Consider the following 21,550-nt stretch of genomic DNA (forward strand, 5'->3'; position numbering starts at 1 on the left):
TGGGTTTGCTTCATACCCTGCCACCTGAGCTGCAGTTCAAGGAAAGCGCTCCCTGTAATTCCACCTGAGAAAGACTGACCCCCAGGGCAGCGCATCCCAGGCCCGAGGGAGTCGCCCACGCCCGTGTGCTCCCAGGCGGAAAGGGCGGGCAGGTGGCTGTGGCTCCACATGGATGTCCCCAGTCCCGCCGTCCCGCCGTAGTGGAGGGCCTCTCCCGTCCCTGCACGGGGCGGCGACCACGGGGCAGCTACTCACACTGCTTGGGTATTCTGAGTGCCTCGCTGTCCAGCGCCATCACCTGGTGCAGGACGCCCCGGAACTGGTAGAGCACTTTCAGGCTCTTCTCCTCGCCCACACACGGGTCGTAGAACCCGGGCAGCCCAGCCTGGAACAGAGACCCTGATTCGAGGGGCGCCCGAGACAGGTGTCTAAATGCACATGCCCACCTGCTCCCCCGCTGCAGGCGGCGCCTTCTTCCCTTGGAAGGCGCACACTTGGCCACTTGAGGAGAAAGAAATGAGAATTTGAAAAAAATTGCCTATTTAGTCCTAGCCTCTCTCTCAACATGCCGCGCCCCCCAAATACACCACTATCGTCACAGAAGCCCCACCAAGACAGACACACTGGAAGGCCTCTCAGGGGCCTACGAGCTCTTGGCCTTGAGTGCACCTGCACTTTATAGAGATACGCATTTTGTTAATCCTCCCCAGGGGATATCCTTCCCATTGATTTCAGAGAGGGTGGGAGGGAGGGGGGAGAGGGAGGGAGAGAGGGAGAGGGGGAGAGGGAAAGGGGGAGAGGGAGAGGGGGGGAGAGAGAGAGAGAGAGAGAGAGAGAGAACATCAATATGAGAGAGACACATCGATTGGTTGCCTCCCAATGACACACCCTGACCAGGACCAGGACTAATTATTGAACCTGCAACCCAGGTCCGTGCTCTTGACCGAGAATCAAACCCATGACCCTCCGGTGTGCAGGCTGATGCCCTAACCACTGTGCAACGCAGGCCAGGGTGCGAATCTGAACTTTAATTCAATTCCGTTGTCCACACCCCAGGCTCCAGCGTGAGCTTCGGCTGTGGGAGGTGACCTCACACGCCTCTGGCACGAGGCGAGCAGTGAGCAGCAGGCAAGCTCCACGAAGGCAGGATGGACATTTTGTTTTGTTTTTCAAATTCTAAGAGAAAGCTCATTTAGAAAGCACAGAGGTATGGCCTCTGCAGGCTCAGGAAACACGTGACAGAAGGGCCCTTGGAGCTCAGGAGAGGGAAAGGCCAAGGTAATGCGCCGGGGAAGGAGGGAGACCGCAAATGCTGGGCGCCCCTGACAGGGAGCGGAGGGGTTTTGTTTGCTATTGTGACTGGCACATAGTAAGTGCTTAGTAAACACTTGCTGAGTGAATGGATGGATGAAAGCATGAAGTAAATTGCTCCAACGTGGACATAACTTGGGTATGAGATTGGGCAGGACTCTGATGCGATGAAATGGCCATATGGCCATTCCCAGTGGCCACTGTCCCCAGAAGCCTTTCTGTCTGAGTCCTGTGGGGCCTGGTGCTGTACCTTGGAGGCCTCTGTGAGGATGAGCTTCGAGTCCTTGACCAGGCACTGCAGGGGCACCGTCACGTCGATCACCTTCACCTTCTCACTCTTCCTGCTCTTGTCGTTGACGAACTTCCCGTACCAGGCGTTGACGATGATGAGGCCTGAGGACGGGTCAGTCAGAGTGTGGGAGGGAGGGGCCGCTGACACCCGCAGCTGGGCTGCAGGAGCGGGGTGCTCCTTTGAGATCCCCCTCGCCCACCCTGTCCCAGGAGAGGCCGTGCCTTCTCACCCATTCTGGATTCTTCTGCCTCGATTATTCTTCGGACAGATTCCTGCATCAACCGAACCTGCAAAGAACGGGGCAGGCGGCCATCAGGGCGCTCGCCGGGCTCCACCTCTGTTCAGAGACAGCCTCCCCCGTCCACAGGGACCAAGCAGTGCGGTCACTTATCCTGGACGGCTCTGTGACGTCACGTAAAACAAGTCACGTGAGGGGAAGGGAGCGGGGGCACCACCCACCACGTGAAAACAACACCTTCTACAAGTCTCACCCTGGGAACTGAGCCTGCAGCTCCCGGAAGCACACGCCAGTGGCGATCTAAGGACTGCAGTGCGAGTGCAGCTGCGGGAAGCAGCCCGAGCCCCAGGCCTGAGGACTGAGACTGAGGGAAGGACCCGGGGCCCGGAGGCCAGAGGAGAGTGTGTGCTGCACGCAGCGCTCAGAGCACACAGAGCAAAAGGACGTCGGGGGACCGACGGCACTCACCGCAGCTTCTGCCTCTTGCTTCTTCTGCAGGATGTCGGTAGCTGTGTTTTCCCTTTGCTTTTCCAATTCCCTTATGTGACAAAAACACAGCCACACATTAGCGTGGTGTTACCCCTCGTTGGACCTGTGCCCAGCAAACAGTCTGTGATCTTATTGCATTCCTAGTCCTAGAACTTTAAAAATATTTCCAAGACAATCTCAGGCAAATCTGTTTGTCAGAGGCCCGTGCAGCTTTCACCGTGTCCCTGGATGGCTCCCCGCCTCCTCGCCGGAGCGGACGGGAAACCCACTGCCAGTCCCCGTGGAGAGAAGACTCAGCTGAAGTGACTCAGGGATGTGGGAGGTCAGAGCAGGTGCGTCACAGGAGACGCCAACCTTCGGGGATTAGCACATGACGTTCTGGGAAGGACGCGCGCACGCCTTCAGATCCATACATACACGCTCCCCTCGGCCACGCTCAGGGGCCCCGGGCAGCACACACCTGTCCCATTAGAAGCCTCGACCCAGCACATGCTGTTTCAGCCTCAAGCCTCCTGGGAAGTCAGGACCCTGACCTCCCTGATGAAGGCACCCTTAAAGCCTCGGCAGGCCAGACCAAATGATTTTGAGGGCCTTGCATGGCCTGCGGGCTAGACGTTCCCAACCCCTGGTTTAAAGTCTCAACAATTTTGTAAACCATCTAGTCCAGGGGTGGGCAAACTTTTTGACTCGAGGGCCACAATGGGTCCTTAAACTGGACCGGAGAGCCGGAACAAAAGCATGGATGGAGTGTTTGTGTGAACTAATACATGTTAACACGGCTGCTGGTGAAGGAGCGGAGGGGAGAGCAAGAGAACCCTCCACTCTTTCGGCTCCGCGGGCCGGATAGAACAGCCGAACGGGCCGGATCCGGCCCGCGGGCCGTAGCTTGCCCACGGCTGATCTAGTCCTTTCTGAAAGTAGGAATGAATGACAAAGGATAAGAACAGCACTTCTAGAATAGCTAACACTTACTGACGACTTATTTTGGACCCATGCTAAGCATTTTGCACATATTAAATACTTTTCCTGATAGAAATGTGGGGTGGGTCCTATTAGTATCATCTCCATTGGAAAGCCGAGGAAACTGAGGCACAGAGTTGTTTAGTGGCGTCCCCGTGACACACGTGGAACTCACCTCTCCTTCTGAGCCCTGAGGTATGGCTTGATGATGAGACGGTGCATAGCGAAGTAGACCACGAGGGGCCCCACGGTGGCGTAGAACACGGCGCTGGGAAGAAGCTGATCCGTCAAATGAATAGGGAAGAAGTAAGTCTGACTGGCCCTGTTCAACCTGAAAACAAAAACAAAACAGCACATGGAAGGTGAGTCAGGTTTCCAGGGAAGGTACGGGGTTTCAGCCCCAGGGAGAGAGCCTCTGAGACCCCCGAACGCCAGGTGGGAGGAACTCCTCTCCTGTGCTGGACCCCAGTCCAAAGCTTAGCTGCGGGACTTGGTGGATGTGACAGAAGGAAGCCAGCGCCTGCTGACCTCAAGGGCAAAGCCACAGACTAACGCTTGACCAGAGCAGGTGTGGCCTTAAGAGGCAGGAGTGGACACTCCTCCCGGTGTCCTGGGGACAGTGCCACATCTCAGTCCTCAGTCCACTGGTCTGAGTGTGTGCAGGCACCTGAAGTGAGCAAGCTAAGGAGGTTCTGCTTCCAGCAACAGCTGAGCAGCTCTCACTGGGCCGATCATCCCTCAGGTAGACGGTCAGGTACGAGAGGGCAAAAGAGGCTGGCGCTGGGAGAATGGGGCCGGTTTCCTGTCCCCCAGCTTTCAGCCTAAGGGCACCTCCCACCTGTACCATCTGACTGGCTAAAACTGGTTGCCTCCCGCACACGGCCCTTGAGTGGAAGTGGACCTGAGACCCTGCAGTCTACAGGCCGCCGCTCTATCCACTGAGCCAAACCAGCTCGGGCACAGGTGAGGGTTTAAGTTTTAACTACGCTCACAGCATCCACATTCATTGGGCGGCTCCTGGGCCCAACAGCGGACTCCAGTTGAGGAGAAGAGCCAGCGTCCTTGTAAATGGACCAACAGAAACTATTCAGTGGGCGGAACAAAGAGAGAAAGGACTGAAGCCAAATGGGCAGAGCCTCAGGAATCCGCCGGGAACAGCAGGAGACCTGATACAGCTCTCGCCGGTGTGGCTCAGTGGATAGAGCACTGGCCTGCGGACGGAAGGGTCGCAGGTTTGATTCCGGTCAAAGGCACATACCTCAGTTGCAGGCTTGATCCTCAGCCCCTGTTGGGGCACGGGCAGGAGGCAACCAATCAATGTGGATCTTTCTCTCTCTCTTCCCCTCCCTTCCACTCTCTTAAAAAAAAGAGAGAGAGATCTAATACACAAGCGATTAGGGCTCAGAGAGCAGAGAGAACGAGGCAGGAATAAGCATTTGAAGACCTAATGGCCTAAAAATACCAAATCTGATGGCGCACCTAAGCTTACAAATGCATAGGGTTTACCAAAGCCCAAGCAGCAGAGACACAACAAAGCCGCAGTGAGTACATGGCAGTCAAACTGCTGAAAAACCGAAGCAAAACAAAAGTGCAGGAGCCAGAAAAACAGATATTATACGCAGGTCCCAATGGTGAACGAGTTCCATCAGAGACACGGAGGCCAGGAGACAAGCAGAACATCCCTTTCGAGCGCTGAGAGAATACCCTGAATTCTATGTCCAGGACAACACCCTTCAAAACTAAAAGTAGCTCCAGAAAAAGAACACTCAAAACTCAAAAATAACCCAGACAACCCAATAAGAAACCAGACAAAGGGTTTAAACAGACTTCACTGGCCTGGGGCAGGGGTGGGGGGTCTAGAGAGGGTCAGTGGGGGAAAAAGGGAACATCTGTAATACTTTCAACAATGAAGATTAAAGAAAGATACACGGATGGCAAATATGCACATGAAAAGATGCTCAGCTCACCATCGTTAGATATTAGGAAAATCAAAACCCTAACAGGAGCCCTGGCTGGTGTGGCTCAGGGGACAGAGCGTCGGTCGGCCTGTGGACTGAAGGGTTTGATTCCAGTCAAGGGCACGTGCCTGGGTTGCAGCCTTGATCTCCAGTAGGGGGCAGCCAATCGATGATCCTCTCTTCCTCTCTCTCTCTCTCTCTCTCTCTCTCTCTCTCTCTCTCCCCCCCTTCCTCTCTGAAATCAATAAAAAGATATTTAAAAAGCCCCACAAAAAACCCCATAACAGGATATACCTATACACCCAACTCAAATAGGCAAAATTCAGACCGTATCCAAAGGCTAGTGAGGAAGCGGAACAACTGGAACGCTCGTGCTGCTGCTGGGAAAGTAAAGTAAAACCTCCGCTTCGGAAGAGGCTGGCACTCTGGTGTAAAGTAAGCGCACACCTCCCAGAGGCCTGTTCACCCACGAGAAATCAAAACTCACTGTTCATACAAAACCTACGCGTGAATGCCTATATGGGCTTTGTAGTCATCAAAAACTGTAAACAATGGAAACGTCTTTTTAAAAAATATATATTTGTATTGATTTCAGAGAGGAAGGGAGAGAGAGAAACATCAACGATGAGAGAGAATCATTGATTGGCTGCCTCCTGCACACCCCACAACACTAGGGATGGAGCCCGGAGTCCGGGCATGTGCCCTTGACGGGGAATCAAACCGTGACCTCCTGGTTCATAGGTCGATGCTCATCATTGAGCCAATGGAAATATCTCTAAACTGATGGACAAACCGGCTGCAGACATCTACACAACGTGATGCTGCACAGCAACCGAAAGCACACGACTGACGCAGACAGCATGGACATCTCTCTCACATCGATGTGTCTCCCTCCCTCCCTTCCAGTCTCTCTAAAAAAAAAAAAGTCAATGAAAATATGTGAGGATTAACAACAAAAGAGAAGTCTGAAATTAATAATCTAAGGCTTGACCTTAAAAAGATGGAAAAAAAAGAGCCAATCAAACCAAAATAAGTAGAAAGGAAATAAAATCAGAAATCAGTGAATCAGAAAACAGGTCAACAGTAGAGAAAATGAGCAAAGCCACAATCTGGTTCTTTGAAAAGTGAAGTACTTATTATTAGCCAGACGGGAGGTCGCCGGGGCCCAGGACGCTGGCTTTGCCCCCACGGAGGCAGTGCCGGGGCTTACGCAGAAGGGCGGCCTCCGCGGCCTGACACTGTAACAACCCGTGTCTGTGCGAAGGCCGATCAGGGTTCCCAGTCACTCACACACAGGAGGGCAGCGCGAGGCGCCATTTCTCGGGCTATGTGATCAGAAGCGACTGGCCAGGTAAAGCCAGAGGCAGCAGAGGGGCAGGAAGGACCGGTGCAGAGCGACAACCGCCGCTGCCTGTGCTGCCGAGGACGCTGGAGGCGCGTGTGGTGTCGGTGAGGGGGGCCGGAGCCGGCACCCAGCCAGGTGTCCAGGCCGCCAGGGAGGCAGGGGCAGCAAGAGACGCAGATGCGTGGAAGCCGGGCCTCACTAACTGAAGGGGGAGTTCATGGGCTCCCTGACATCTGCTTCAACACCAAAGACAGAAGAGGCAACCGCTCCTTTGAGAACATTAGCAAGTGAAATCCGTTCCATCCCTCACGTAGGGAAAGCCCAGTGAGCACAGAAGCCGGGTGACCTGTGGTCACAGGTACCCGAGTCCCACTTACTTGACTTTGAGAGAAACGCCCTGCGGGACGCCGATGCTGACAGCGGCCCCCAGCACGCTGTGCCTGGAGATCTTCCTCTCCGCCCCGTACTCCACCACCGTCCCGAAGAAGCCTGCCCTGAGGGCGCAGACTGGCGTCATCACAACAGGGGTGGACCCCGCCCCCGCCGCCCCCCTGCCACCACCCACAGGGCGCGGACAGAACCAGGCCAGGACACTGTTGGTCGTCACAGTTCAACCCCTGGGCCCCCACAGGAGTGAATCCCACCGCCTCTCGGTAGGAGGCGCTTGAGAATGTCACATGTGACAGGTGGACAGAGCGGCTCTTCCCCAACCAGCTCCCGCTGCAGACCCCGTGGGCAGGCTCCGGGTCAGGGGCCAGCACTCACTTCAGGGAGCCTTTCACGCGAGTCTGATCATCATCCTGGAATTTGTGCTGATAGCTAATCAGGGCAAAGGAGTGAGGGATTCCGAGCTGAGAAGACAGGGAAAGAGACATGGCCAGTGGCTGGGACCTGTGGCCAGGAGGGCACTACCCTTGACTGGCCGCTGGGCACACAGGGCGGGCAGGCCCCTCCGGCAGGGCCACCCCCTGGCAGCCCCATGAGGCGGGAAAATGTACCTGGAGCCAATATTCACACAAGGAGATTTCACATGAACCCCCTTTCCTGCCGTCTCATGAGAACAGCGTCTAGCACCAAGCCTGCATGGCAGCAGCTGGTGAGAGTTGCCTCTGAGGGGCAGCCTGTCTCACCTCCCTGCCCAGCCGAAGTGGCATCTGAGTGCACAGCTCTGCTCTGGGTCACCTGCCCACCTGGGGTGCCCCCCCGCCGGGGTGCCCCCCCCCCCGCTTTAGGATACTGGACACAGCTACCCTGGGAACCTGAGAACAACGGCCTTTCAGCCCCCGAGAGGGAGTGACCGGGACCCGCCCCCGAGCTCCCCCGGCTGCTCAGATTCCTGCTCAGATTCGGGCAGGGCTGCCAGGGGCACGCTGAGGGAGCGGGGCTGAGGGAGCGGGCGGACGCGCCTCACCTGCAGGGCCACGGTCAAGTGGCTGGTTTTGGTGTCCCGGACGATGCTTGTGTTCATGGCCGACTGGATGCCCCACCGCCACTGCAGGTAGCCCACGGTGTTTTTGTCCAGGTTCCGAGCCAGGACAGTGGTGAGGCCAGGCCGGATCCCCCGGGACGAAAACTGCAGCGCACAGTTGGTCGTCACAAAGCTAGGGGTGGGGGGGTGGGGAGGGACAGACAGAAAGGTCCTGGATGACGCCGGCTCTCAGCTGTTCCCAGCCCCTTCCTCCCTGCTAAGACCCTGCTCACAGCACGCCCATGACCCCGGGCCAGCCCCCGGCACGGAGAGCAGGAGGCTGAGCCTCTATCGTAAGAGGGAGACAAAGGGCAACTCAGTGGAATCTTCCCGCTGTCGCCCTGCTGATTTACACCCACCATCCCACCCATTCCCACTTCAGCCCCCAGAGAGGCACTGACGCCTGCTCCCAGCCAGGGAGCCAGGCCCACGCAAGTCAGAATCGCCTGGGAGGCCGCACACCAGCCTCACCTCGAGTCTCCTGCCAGGTGTTCTGGGTGGAGCATTCAAAGCTGCAGGTGACTCACTGCAGCAGTTTGAGAACCACTGTCCAGAGCCCACCCAGACAAGTTCAGCCGGAATGTCCGGGGGTCCAGGCATGCAAAGCCTGCCCACGGGATGCTGACGGCTGCCCACGGACTGAAGCTACTTGGGAGCTGGTGCCGGAGCCCTCCCTCAGTGTCCTCCATAGGTCCTGTGACTTTTCAGCTACACGACGGATAACGAAAGCAGCTTTCCCACAGGCTGACTGACACACACAGGAGTCCAGTTCCTGCGGCATCTCGTCAGTGTCACAATGAAAGTGTGGTGCGGGCTGCGACTCAGGCCAGCACCCCGCACAGCACGCCATTCCAGGAAAGGCCTCTGCAGCTTATTCCCAGGGAGCCAGCCCCACCTTCTGGTTAAAAAGGGGTATTTCATGTCAGAAGCAAAGGCATTCACACCATTTGACTGAAGGTGTTCAAAGGGGGAGCAAACAGGGTGCCTTCGCAGCCAGCCGTAGGCACTAGATTGCCTAAATTTAGTGTCTCTCTTCTTCCCAAGCTCTGAGGCGTCCCTTTTGCCATTAAAATAACAAATGTGGTAACTGATCACACTCGCTCCTCTCAGACTTCCATGGCTCCCCACAGCCACGTGACTGAACTCTGCCCTCCTCAGGCCCAAACAAACCTCCCCTGGCATTTAGCTCATCCTCATGTCACACCCACAGGCTATGTTTTCTGCTTTAGTCACACCGGGGAGTAAGCAGGAAGAGAGAGAAAAGTCACCCCTGGGCTTTAAGACAGAGTGACACAGTGACATTTAAAAGAACCAAAATATACAGAGCGAGACCCTGTTTCTCTTCATCCAGCATGTTCTAGAGACAGACAGACCCTGGGTGAGACCGAGAACTTCCGCAGAACATGGCTGCCTTTCTAGGGCCGATTGCACACAACAGACTTCTGATCACTCATCTGGACTCACAGGGAGGCTGAGGTGGGATGAGGGCGCCCTCAGAGCGGACCCTGCACACTGACGACCCAGTGTCCTTGTTACGAATCTCCTTTCAGGTCTGCTGACCTGGAGGCTGTGCTGGCGTTTCCACACCTGCAAAGCCAGCCCCAGCCCCCGGTGCCCACTCTGTGCACATCTGGAGGCTCAACTAGACGAAATGGCCGATGGATTTTCTTCAAATGTCTCATGTGTCCGATCTTCAGAACGCCCTGCTCTGCTTGCTCAAATGGGGGGTTGGGGCAGAGGTGACAACCCTAGGCAGACGAGGCCGGGGCCATGCAGACACGCACATAGACACTGCTCACCTGATGCTCTGGTTAAAGTGTGGACGGAAGGGGCCACATGCTGACCTGACAAGCTCAGGGGGGGCCTGCATGGCAGTTTTGCAAACTCAGAGACCTACAGTCACCACAAAGGATGGTCTGAATAAAACTTTAACTAGAAGCAGTGATGGTGGGCAGTTATAGCCTAGGCCGGTATCTTCCCTGACAAGGTCAACCTTTACCTTAACTGGGCCTATGTGTCTTTTTTAACACACCCTTGAAATGTCTGGGTCGCTTGTAACTTCCCCTTTTCTGGAGCCCCTGGGGCACAACCTAATGTGCTGGGCGCCAGGACAAATGCCACAAATTCCTTCATTATCATGTTAATTGTTCCTGCACCCACCTAAGCATGTGTCCATCATTTTACTTTTTATCCAATCCCAAGGGTTTCCCCACTTTGCTTTCTCCCGCCTCTCTAGTCTATCACCAATGGATTTCATGAAACCCACCTACGGCCCTCCTTTGACTGCAATGTATAAATACGGTTGTAACCCGCCATTCTCCGGAGCATTATCTCAATTCATTGAGGTTCTGCTTCCCGGCATATGGTGACAGTTTGGCTCAAACAAACTCACAAAAATTCTTTACAGGTTTCAATGATTTTTTTACGTTAATAAAAGTATGAATCCTGTCCCTTCCCAGACCCTGGTCCAAGTCCCAGAGGAGTTCTACTGATAGGATATCGGGAGCCTGGAGCCCCTCCCTGTGTTCTCTGCCCAGGCCACGCCCATCTTCCCACACTGTGCTCTTCTCCTGTCCCGGCTGATGTCCTCTAGCTCCCATTCCCCTTCCGCTCCGTGTGGGATGGACCTGCGGAGCTACTTTCACTACAGACCACAGGGCAGGGCCTGTCTCTCCTGCAGTGTGGCCGTCACCACCCCATTGGAGCAAGCTCCCATCCCAGGCCTCCTGGAGCTACATGTCACCACCCGAGGAAAGAGCTAGTTTACCTTCCCCTCCATCCTCATCTGAGCTCACAGTACCCCGAGTGAGTGCGATGAGGACACCCCTGCTGTTCCAGAAGGGACAGGGAGGGAGTTTAGAATGTGACGCCAGGGCCCCAGGGCTCAAAGCTCTGGTGCCTTTGCTCCACAGACAGGCGTCTCCCGAGCTCCACTGCTCATGGGCTGCTTTCAGAGCTTTACCCTCATTCTCTGGGACAAAGAAACGGTGCCTGAGCTCATGAAGGTGCCAGACGCTAACCAATGTCCCTATGAAGGCACCTCTCCCCAGTCTCGGGGTCCTCACAGCCCCAGAGGACTGCAGACCACCGGGCAGAGCAGGCCCACCAGGGCTCTGTGCACCCTACTCGCACAGCCTCAGCGCCTTCCTAGTGACCCACAGGGCAGCCGGCAAATCCAGATGACCTTGACAAAGAGATCACATAGCCTCTGTTCTCCAATCCACAAAGGCCTCAAAGAGGGTTAATCTCTGTATATTTACCATCTGGGCGTGAGGTTACGGAACAGCTTTAGACCAAAGAGAGGCCCCTGCAGATCCCCAGCTCCAAATTCTAACTGTTCAGAAAAGGAAAGAGAAGCGTTAGAGGTGGTTCATCTCCAGCAGCAGCCCAGGTCTCAGGCTGGCACCACTGTGACTCCTCCACCCGATGCCGTGCACGGGCCTCGGCAGGGCTCCCAAGGCAGGGGCTGCAGACTCACTGTCCCGTCCTGGCCTCTGCCAGACGGAGATGCCTGCCACTGAGGCATGTTTCAGAAAGGAGCCCCTCCCTCCAGGGGGACCCCCCCCCCCACCCCGCTCAGGGAGGCAGGGGAGACCGGCCCCCACGTCTGCAGAGCGCCTGCTGTGCAGTCCGGTGGGGTCCTCCCGCCCTCACAGGGCCATCCGCATTTCCATTCCGCTCGGCTTCGCCACCCACAGGTCTCGGGTGACTGGCGATGGTTCTCAGGGGCCTGACGTTAAACCCATGAGCGGTTCTGACTCACAGCCTGGAAGCTGCCAGCCCTGGCTACCTCATTTACTAGACCGGGTGACTTTCAAGGCAACTCTTCAATGTTAATTTGGTGTCATTCAATTTGCTCGGTGGAGCTGGCTGTTAAATGACTGCCAACCAGTGGACCAGGCACTGCCTTCTGACTGTGTGGGGAACGAACTAGCCTACAGGTTTTGCTTAAAGGGAACAAAGCCACCGAGTTCCAGAGGTTCGCTTTCTGGAAGTGGGCGTCTCCGGGAAATCTGCTGCTCTGGCCTGACTCTGAGCTGTTCGGCAGTCGGGGTTCCCTCTCAGGTCGGAGACATTTTTCTCTTGGGAAGTTACCTTGTTAAGTTTGACACCTGGTACCCTGTACAGTGATAAGGCCAACCTAGGTCATCTGAGGGTCAGCTTTTAGTGTAAATGTTCAAAGGTCAGTCTTTGGGACGGACATGGCCCGCCAACTGACGTGCTTACCTCTCCCCATCCCTTCGCAGAGGTGACCCGTCTGAGCGCGAAGTTAATGGAACCCCCTCCATTCCCATTCTGGGTCGAGAGGCTTCCAGAGAGGATGGCTGTGTCCGTCGCTGTCAAGGGTGCCTAGGAAATGACAGGTGCTGGTGACAGAGGAGTCTAAGCAACAGGGAGTGCCCAGGGCAGCAGCCCAGGGACTAGCCTAACGCCTCATAAGAGCAAGGCCCAGTGCAGGCGACCCCACACCCCTGACAGAGGCTTCCCTTCTCCCCTCTTCGCCATTTGAACGGCATGTGGCCCCCAAGGTCATGGCTTGTAAAAGCTGTAATGGGCAAATGTCAAAAAACCAGGGAGGCCGAAGCCGGTTGGCTCAGTGGATAGAGCGTCGGCCTGCGGACTGAAAGGTCCCAGGTTCGATTCCGGTCAAGGGCATGTACCTGGGTTGCGGGCACATCCCCAGTGGGAGATGTGCAGGAGGCAGCTGATCGATGTTTCTCTCCCATCGATGTTTCTAGCTATCTATCTCTCTCCCTTACTCTCTGTAAAAAAATCAATAAAATATTTTTTTTTTTAAATTTAAATTAAAAAAAAAAAAAAAAAAACAAACCAGGGAGGCAGCAAGCTCGGTGCTGGCCTTCAGCGTGGCCACGGCAGCAGCCTGCTCTGTGCCTTCCCGTGGCCCTGCCGACTGAGCTAGGCCTTCAGGTTCTGGGCTGATGTGCTTGAGAACAAATGAGATGAGAAGCAGAGACCCACTGTACCCTCAGTAGACTGGCCTGGCACTGCCACATCCAAACAGTGGGCAGACAGACGACATTTCAGTGCCGCCAGGGCTCCGCTGAATACTGTTTTCAGCACGGAAGAGTGTGGACCGGTCTCTGGAACTGCCCACGAGGTCTGCTCACCCCCAGAACCACTATGACTTGGTTTCCAGGCCATTCCACTTCCTGACTGAACGCCCTGAGCCCTTAGACCAAAGAGAGGCCCCTGCAGGTCCCCAGCCTCTGCCGGCACTGGGGCTGCAGTCACACACAGGCTGGGGCTACAGCTCTCTTTTCTCAGGGGCTCACTGAATCCTTCCCTAAATAAAGTGAGAAAACCCGGGAAGACTCCCTCGCTAACCCAGCCGCTGCACTCAGGGCGCCTGTGCGCTTACCTCGATGGACTGGGATATGTGCATCTTGTTAATTTCAATCTGCGGAAAGCCACTGCCGGACACATCTTCGTACTCCTCCTCATAGCGATCGAAGAGGTCAGTGGCATCGATGCCGACGCTGATGGTCCCCTGGGGCAGAGAAGCGAGCAGTCAGCACAGGGGAGGCGTCGTGGAAGGAGACAATGCACTACCTTCAGCGGCGGCCCCTGGGTCCCAGCAGGACCCGCCCCCACGAGCCATGGAGCATGGACGTCACAGCTCAGGGCAAGCAGCAGCGGAGCTCCACCGACTTCAAGTCAGAAAGCCTGTCGCCTGCAGGTGAAGGGCATCCAAAGACGAGTGTTGGGAAAGAACTAAGATCCACCCAATGTGGCTGCGGGTTCGATCCCCGGGCAGGACACATACAAGAGTCAATCGATAGGGAGGTGAGGGGATAAGGACACATAGGTAATACCTTAATCAATAAAGAAAAAAAGAATCAACCAATGAATGCATACATAAGTGGAACAACAAATCCATGTTTCTATCTAAAATCAATCAATCAATAAACAAAATCTACCCAATTTGATTTCCAGGGACCAAATAGGACCCACTGCATGGCTCTAAACAGATTGCCTCCAGATTTAATAAAACAACCTAGAAACTAGCTACACAGATTAAAGACTTTCTTGTAAATATTCTTACATCACAAAACTACTTAAAAACATAAAAATACCTTCCAAGGTAAAGAAGTGCAAACAAAATAAATTTTGAACAAACGAAAAATTGTTCTGCCTGTGAACATTAATTTGAGAATTAAGTTTTGAGAAACAGAACACCATAGTCTCGAGAAGCACTAAGTTAAAATTTTGCTGACTGATGATGATCCAACCACTGAGCCATCCAACCAGGGCGAGGGATTGAGCCTGCAACCGAGATACAGGTCCTTGACTGGAATTGAACCCAGGACCCTTCATTCCTCGGGCCAACACTCTATCCACTGAGCCAAACCAGCTAGGGCCATACTGTAGGTTAAAAAAAAAAAAAGTATGCCTTGCCGGCGCGGCTCAGTTGGTTGGAGCATCATCCTATACACCAAAAAAGGCTGCAGGTTCAATTCCCAGTCAGGGCACAATACCTAGGTTTCGGGTTCGATCCACGGTCAGGGTGTGTATGGGAAGACAACTAACTGATCAATGTTTTTCTGTCTCTCTCTCTCTCTCTAAAATTTAGTAAGCATGTCTTCAGGTGATTAAAAAAAAAGTACTAAATTTCCATTTTCCCAGAAAGCTACTGAGCTTTGGTAAGCTGGCTGTTCCCAGCACTGACCACCCACAGTGCTGACGGCACATGAGCCCGCGTGGGCTTGCTCAGGCAGCTCCCCCATCTCGCCAGCTGCTCTTTAAGAACGCACGCATGCTTCACGGAACTGTGCAACGACTTCAGGGAGAGCCCGTGGTCGTTCCTCGTTAACTGCACTCACTTTCCCCCCTAAAGTTTGACGTAGGAATGAAAGATGAAGCCACCGCTTTTTAAAAAAAATATATTTTTATTGATTTCAGAGAGGAAGGGAGAGGAAGAGATAGAAACATCAGTGATGAGAGGGAATCATTGATTGGCTGCCTCCTGCACGTTGGACTGAGCCTGTAACCCAGGCATGTGCCCTTGACCGGAATTGAACCTGGGGCCCTTCGGTCCACAGGCTGACGCTCTACCCACTGGGCAACACTGGCCAGCGCGAACCTGCTCTTCCTGTGCTGGTTCTAGCAGGAGACCCCACGGCTGCATGTGATGTCCAAGCTCCATCAGATGCTTCAAACAGACAACCAGTCGAGTTATCAGCCTTCGTTATCACTGGACTTATCGAGGGTGACGCGCTCCTATAAGCTTGGTCTAAAGGCCCCACGCTGAATGTAGACCTATTTTTGTGGTCGGACTCAGATACAGCATCACGGTAAAACGTTCTCACTAAAGCAAGGAGCCCAAGGAGCAGGGCGTCCTTGGAATTAGCCACAGTGTGACGGTGGCCGCCTGTCGGAGCCAGCTGCGAGGGCCCCCTCTGGAAATCAGCTGCGAGTGTCACACTGCATGAGCGTTTCTGTAGGTTCAGAGCGACAGAGTCATCTTTCGTGAGGCTGATTCCGAATACAAAAGACCTGCAGTCTGGCACTACAGGCTGTAGTAGGCACGTCTGAGTCCTTGTAGAGGCCCTTTTAAAATCAAGCACTATAAACCCGCAGCTTTAAAAACACGTAAGGAGCCCTACCTGGTTTAGCTCAGTGGATAGAGTGTCGGCCTGCGGACTGAAGGGTCCCAGGTTTGATTCCAGTCAAGGGCACGTGACGGGGTTGCAGGCTTGGTCCCCAGTGGGGGGCGGGCATGCAGGAGGCAGCCGACCAACAATTCTCATCATTGATGTTTCTATCTATCTCTCTTTCTTCCTCTCTGAAATCAATGAAAATATTTAAAAAATAAAAATATAAACGTGTAAGGAACGGCAATCACTGCCCTAGCTGGTTTAGTTCAGTGGACAGAACGAAGGCCTGCGGACTGAAGGGTCCTGCGTTTGATTCCGGTAAAGGACACATGCCGAAGTTGTGGGCTCGACCCCCAGTAGGGGGCGTGCAGGAGTTAGCCAATCAATGATTCTCATCATTGATGTTTCTATCTTTCTCCCTTCTCCCTTTCTCTATGAAATCAATAAAAATATCTGAAAAAAAAGAAGAAACTGCAATCACTGAACATAAGGCCTGTCGCTGAGAATATCCTGAAATTCATCTCTTGAGGGAAAACCCAAACAAATAACATGATCAGAGCTCCAGCAATTGATTTCGTTGTGAAATTCCACAGTGGCATTAGGGAATATTTTAACTTTTGGTGAGAATCTTTTGGAGAAGCTGTCATTTTTAATTAGTTAAATTTATATTCTGTCTTGGAATGGAACAAGATTGAAAAGCCTACAGTTCTGTGCCATCTAAGTTCGATGAGGCATCAAGATCACAGACAATTTATGAGACCCGTCAGAGAAAAATACTCCGAGTGGGGGCAAAAAGACAATGCCCGGGAAAGTGCGTGGGCCAAAGTATTTATAAGTTCTGAACGGAGAAATTTAGAATTAAGACACTATTTTCTCAATTAATACTGTGATGTACAGAGAAGAGTCAATTAAATGTCAGAAACGTGAGATTTAAATAGAAACACAACTTTTATGAAGGTGGCAGGCGACGTTATGAAAGGAGAAAAGGCTTTCCGTGTCCCTTCCTCAGAAAACAGCTGTGAGTGTGGAAGCGGAACCGAAGCAGCCTTGCCAGGGTCCCCCGGTGCCCGCTGGCAGGGCCCTCGCCTCAGCTCTGCACTGGCCAGGCCTTGCTTTGGCCCAACAGAAGTCAGTGGAGGTGATGGCAGACTCCATGGGGGCCTCGGGCCCACACGGAACACCCGCGTGCCCTGGGCCTGCCAGGCTGCGAGGAAGCCCCAGCCAGGCACAGGGGAGGCCGCCCAGTTCGAGCCCTTGCCCAGGACAAGGGGCCTGAGCGGGCTGGAAATGACGCCTGAGTCAGCCCTCGCTGAGTCGAGTCGCTTGTTCTTCAGCCAGGAGTGTCCATTCTGAACCATCTCCACGTTTATGTTCTGTTACGTGGCCATAAGGATCATGTGAGAAATTTCTGTCAAATGCAATCTCAATAGCAGCAATTTACTGATTGAAAATCCCACCCCGAGAGGCAATTCCGCTAAGAGGCGACGTGCCGCTCGCTTACTTTATTACAGCAGATGAACGAACCCGTGGCGCCTCCCGTGACACCGGCTCGACTCATTCTGAGATCCAAGCAGAACCTGCGTTCCCCAATGTCATGGAGGCCCAAACTCAAACTTCACAGGTTTCTCAGAACCACTGGGTCCCAGCCATACCCTCCGGCGGCCCCACCTCCCTCTGTCTGAGCACCTTTTCCATCCCCAGAGGCTCCACCCCCTGTCACAGCACTAGCCACGCGCGGTCCCTTTCCTTGTATGACAGCTTCCCAGTCTCTTCCCTTGCAGCCGCAGCCCAGCGCTGCGTACGGCAAACGGCCCTCCTGCACCGCGCACGGCGAGCAGATGGGTCCGGCCTGCTTCTCCTCCGCTGATGGTCCTGCGGAAGCCGAGTCGGTTTATGGCACCAGGATCCTTCCACCGAGCAAGCTGCTCATAAGCACAGGCCATTCCGATGGCTATAATCATTAGCCATGGCAACCAAAACAAACCTTTAAAAAATCCTTTCAAAATAACTGAGTAATGTACTCATCTATCTTTATGAAAACATTTTGGGGTTTAAAAGTGTTTTTATGGTTCTATGTCTTCCTTGATACATGATTTAATTTTTTCTCTGATAGAGCTGAACTGTTTCTAAGCTATTATAGGAACCATTGAGAAGATGGCCTTTTAAAATCAGAGAGGATAATGGAACGGTCCAGGAAACACTGGGACAATCTCCATGAAACTGTTACGCAACAGGGTCAACAAAGAAAGCAGCTCTACCCTCAGAGACACACTATCAAGCTCCCCAGAGTCCTCCCGCAGGCTCAGCATCACGGGGGCTCCGGGCAGTTCACGGGAAGGCAGGTCTGTCTTCAAAGACCCTCACAGAGGCTGCTGTCCCCGGAGACAAGACTTGTGGGTGCTGCCAAAGAAGGAACTGAAATAACCAAGACGAATGAGGATGGCACTGAGCCACCCACTGGATGATCTTAGTCTCTCAAAGGCAGGGGATGGGACGGAGTGCGCCAACAAAACAGACCTCAGAGACGGAGGGAGGTGGCGGGTGCTCCCATCAGTTGTGGACGGCCCAGGAGACCCTGGACCCCGTCCCTGCTGGGAATACAGAGGAATTTATTCCCACAGCAATGGCAGAGGTTAGAGGCAATCAAACTAAGGACTTGTGACCCCAAGCAGTGGGCCTCGTGGCAAACCCCCCTTTCACATGGAAACTGAGCGAAGGCCGGAGGACGGGATCGGACCCCCAATCCAGAAGCTCTACCTCACTGCCTCCAGCGTAGGTGTGCGTTTTCCACACACTGGAGCTGGGGTTCCACTCATTCCTGTCCCACAGTGCTATCCACGACCCCACCCACACCCAGTACCCCAGGCCAGGGAACCGCCTGACCAGCCAGGTGCTCCCCCTGCAGTGTTGCACGAAACACTAAAACAAAACCCAGCCCCTAGCCTCACTGGGGCCCAGCACCCTCTGCGTTTATGTGGCAGCTCGCCTTGCTCTACTAATTCAGTATCTACTTCTATTTCCTCAACCATTTAACAACCTGGTGTGCTAGTCAGGGCAGATATGCTCCTTTCATGAGTGAGGAAACCACACACGGTTCAGTGCTCTGTCTGGGCCCATCAGTTTCAGATCAGAGCTTCTGACCTACGATGCCCCCGTTCCTGGCATGCACATCCTACTGAAAACCCCTGCCAACGGCCTCCTGTTGACGAAAATGGAGAGAAACACCCATCCGGTTCCAGATGGCAGCTCACGAATGCTGTCTCATCTGCCGATCCCCACGAGCTGTGATCCTTCCTGGGGGTGAGCGGGGGGGGAGCGGGGAGGCCAGTGCTGAGCCTGAAGGGGTCCTCCTCCGTATGGTCTCCTTAAGAGAGATCACCCCTTTCTTCTCAGGGTAAGAATGTTCTTAACCTTTCTGCTCATCTTGAAAAGCAGAACACTCAGAAATGGGACCAAAGGTCCAGTTTGAAACCCTCCTCAAAACACTGTGGAGCCAGCGTCTGGTCATCGCTCAGAGCTGTGGTTAGAAGACGTCCTACGGACTTGGCAGCAGCTCCAGGCAGGACAAAGTGCCGGGGTTTTCCCCTCGCTGGCCTGCTGGTGGAATGGTCACAGCTGCACCCCCATTCCACAGAGCAGGGCCCGGAGGCACATTTCCACAGATCCCAGCGGCCATCACTGTGCACACCCAGATGGCCGATTTCATCACGGGACAGGCTCAGGCTATTGGGACGTTCTTTCCCCCTTCCCTGCTCCAAATGCTGCAAAACTCCAGCCAGAACAGCAGACACCAGCGCCACAGCCCGCTCCGGCCAGGCTCCCTCCCATGCCCTCCACCCTCGCCTCCGCCTGCCCAGCACCAGCTGGGAGAGCCCAAGGGACCGCCAGCTCAGGGCACCACCGAGGTGTTCGGCCTCCTGACGACCTCGCACGCCCGGAGCTGATGCAGCGGCGACGCCATCCGCCCGGAGCCAACAGTGCGCTACCGAAGCCATAGCTGAGGGAAGGGTGGAAGGAGAGGGCTGGCATGTGCTCTGCGCTCTGAAAGGCGGGGCGCAAATAGACGGAGGTTTCTAAACCTTCAGTCCTTTCAATGCTGCCGGGCCTTCCACCTTCTAGAGCAGGGGTGGGCAAACTTTTTGACTCGAGGGCCACAATGGGTTCTTAAACTGGACCGGAGGGCCGGAACAAAAGCATGGATGGAGTGTTTGTGTGAACTAATATAAATTCAAAGTAAACATCATTCCATAAAAGGGTACGGTCTTTTTTTTGTTTTGTTTTATTCATTTCAAACGGGCCGTAGTTTGCCCACGGCTGTTCTAGAACGTATTTGACCAAAAGCTCACATCACCGTGCTCCCCAGCTGTGAGCTCGCACCTGCTCTTTGCCACAGATGTCAGGCTGCCTGGAGGCCGCCCCAGCCACACTGACGGAGCCCGGCTGCGGAGTCCGCTGGCTAAACAGCGGGACAGAATCATCGGGCCACAGGCGAGTAGCCACTAGTCACAGGGCTGGGGCACGCACTCGGAACCATTTGCTTGCCCAACAAATCAAAGGAAAAAGACTGCATATGTGGCCTGACATGTAACCCAGACTCGGGAGTCACTGACTACATGACATAAGCTCTGCCAGGGACCTGATCGAGTTAAAGAGGGTCACCTCATCACTGAAGAGCAGCCTGGGGACTGGTGACACGGCCCCGCTGTCCTGGGTGATGAGCACGGGCCCCTGCTGGGTGCAGCTGGGAACCGGCCCAGCCCCTCCGCATCGCCCGGCTCTCCGAGTCCTGATTGGCACAGGAGCCTGTTGCTCAGTGCGCTTCATGCTCCCCTTCCCGACACCGGCCTCTAACTGGTTTCCAGTCAAGGCTTCGGCAGGACGGCCAGACAGACGTCGCAGAGAGCGAGCTGTGTTTCTGCTCGGAGTCTCCTTGGCTTCCGGGAGACGCAGGGGAGTGGTTTTGCCCTCCCCCACACGTTGTTCTGCACGGTCCTCCTTTTCACACCACCAGCACCTAACGATGCTGACCTTCCACACCCGGGCGGGGCGGCTCACCTTGGGGTTGGTTCGCTGCTGCAGCCTCCTCTCTTCCCGCTCTCTCTGCAGTCGCTCAAATTCTTCTCTGATTTCGGCGGGCGTTCTCCTCCTTTCCACAACCTAGGGGAATTGAGGGGAGAGCAGTCAGGGACCCAGGAAGCGAGGAAACAGCCAGAGCTCACGGCGTTAAGCTGCTGTGCATCCCTAGTCGAGGACTTCGGAGACGTCAACGAAACCGGGTGAGTTTTACAGCAGATGGCGAGGCTCACCTGCACAGCCTCGCAGCTCTGCGCCCTGGTCATGACCAAGGTCATGGTCCCGTCATTTTAGTAACTTGTCTCTGAGGCTGCAGGAATCTTATAAAGAAAACACCACCTTACGTCTCAGTTTAAATTCCCTAATGAGTTCCGGATAACACATGTTAAACATCAAGATGAAGGCCCAGTGTCCACATGGCACTGCCACCGCTCCCGTGTGCGGGGCTGTCACCAGAGATGCCTCGAGCTTCTCAGATCGAGGAACCCCAAGCCCAGGTCTGGGTGCTTTATGAATTATGGGACTCTTCCCCCTACAATGTGACGTGAACCTCAGACTGTAGCATCAGTTACGCTTTGGTGTAAGCAATACTTCGGTAATAAAGAGCAGGCCACGGGAGCATCACCACCCAGGGGTGCACACGACGTCAAACCTCTGAGACAATCAGGCCGCTCACCCTGGCCACTCTTAGCTCCTCATGACGGGAGACGATCCGGCTGAGATGAGGGGGGCAGGGAGAGGCCCCGGGGGCCTCAGTCACATCTGTGAGAGAGGAAACGCACCACGTGCTAAGGGCCCCA

General features: G+C 54.6%; 1 protein-coding gene across 6 annotated transcripts in view; it reads right to left on the reverse strand.

Moving 5' to 3' along the window:
- DNAJC11 (DnaJ heat shock protein family (Hsp40) member C11) overlaps nucleotides 1-21,550 on the reverse strand; it is a 46,869-nt gene that overhangs the window by 634 nt on the left and 24,685 nt on the right. For 3 of the 6 annotated variants that reach the window (XR_004974080.1, XR_004974081.1, XR_004974082.1), the window contains exons 4-15: nucleotides 20,733-20,834; nucleotides 13,442-13,570; nucleotides 12,289-12,411; nucleotides 11,322-11,395; nucleotides 8,005-8,194; nucleotides 7,359-7,444; nucleotides 6,971-7,087; nucleotides 3,466-3,621; nucleotides 2,310-2,379; nucleotides 1,833-1,890; nucleotides 1,562-1,704; nucleotides 256-501 (exon numbers count right to left, since the gene is read on the reverse strand). Coding sequence is in view for 2 of the 6 variants with exons in the window: in XM_036350070.1 (XP_036205963.1) it covers nucleotides 1,033-1,176; nucleotides 1,562-1,704; nucleotides 1,833-1,890; nucleotides 2,310-2,379; nucleotides 3,466-3,621; nucleotides 6,971-7,087; nucleotides 7,359-7,444; nucleotides 8,005-8,194; nucleotides 11,322-11,395; nucleotides 12,289-12,411; nucleotides 13,442-13,570; nucleotides 20,733-20,834 (1,392 nt within the window). In the remaining 4 variants the exon portion in view is untranslated. Of the gene's footprint in view, nucleotides 1-255; nucleotides 502-916; nucleotides 1,177-1,561; nucleotides 1,705-1,832; nucleotides 1,891-2,309; nucleotides 2,380-3,465; nucleotides 3,622-6,970; nucleotides 7,088-7,358; nucleotides 7,445-8,004; nucleotides 8,195-11,321; nucleotides 11,396-12,288; nucleotides 12,412-13,441; nucleotides 13,571-20,732; nucleotides 20,835-21,550 lie in introns of those variants that run through there. The other 3 variants (XM_036350069.1, XM_036350070.1, XR_004974083.1) reach the window with 3 other exon arrangements.

This window comes from Myotis myotis, unplaced genomic scaffold, assembly GCF_014108235.1.
Source record: "Myotis myotis isolate mMyoMyo1 unplaced genomic scaffold, mMyoMyo1.p scaffold_m19_p_2, whole genome shotgun sequence".
In the NCBI taxonomy this organism is placed as follows: Eukaryota; Metazoa; Chordata; class Mammalia; order Chiroptera; family Vespertilionidae; genus Myotis; species Myotis myotis.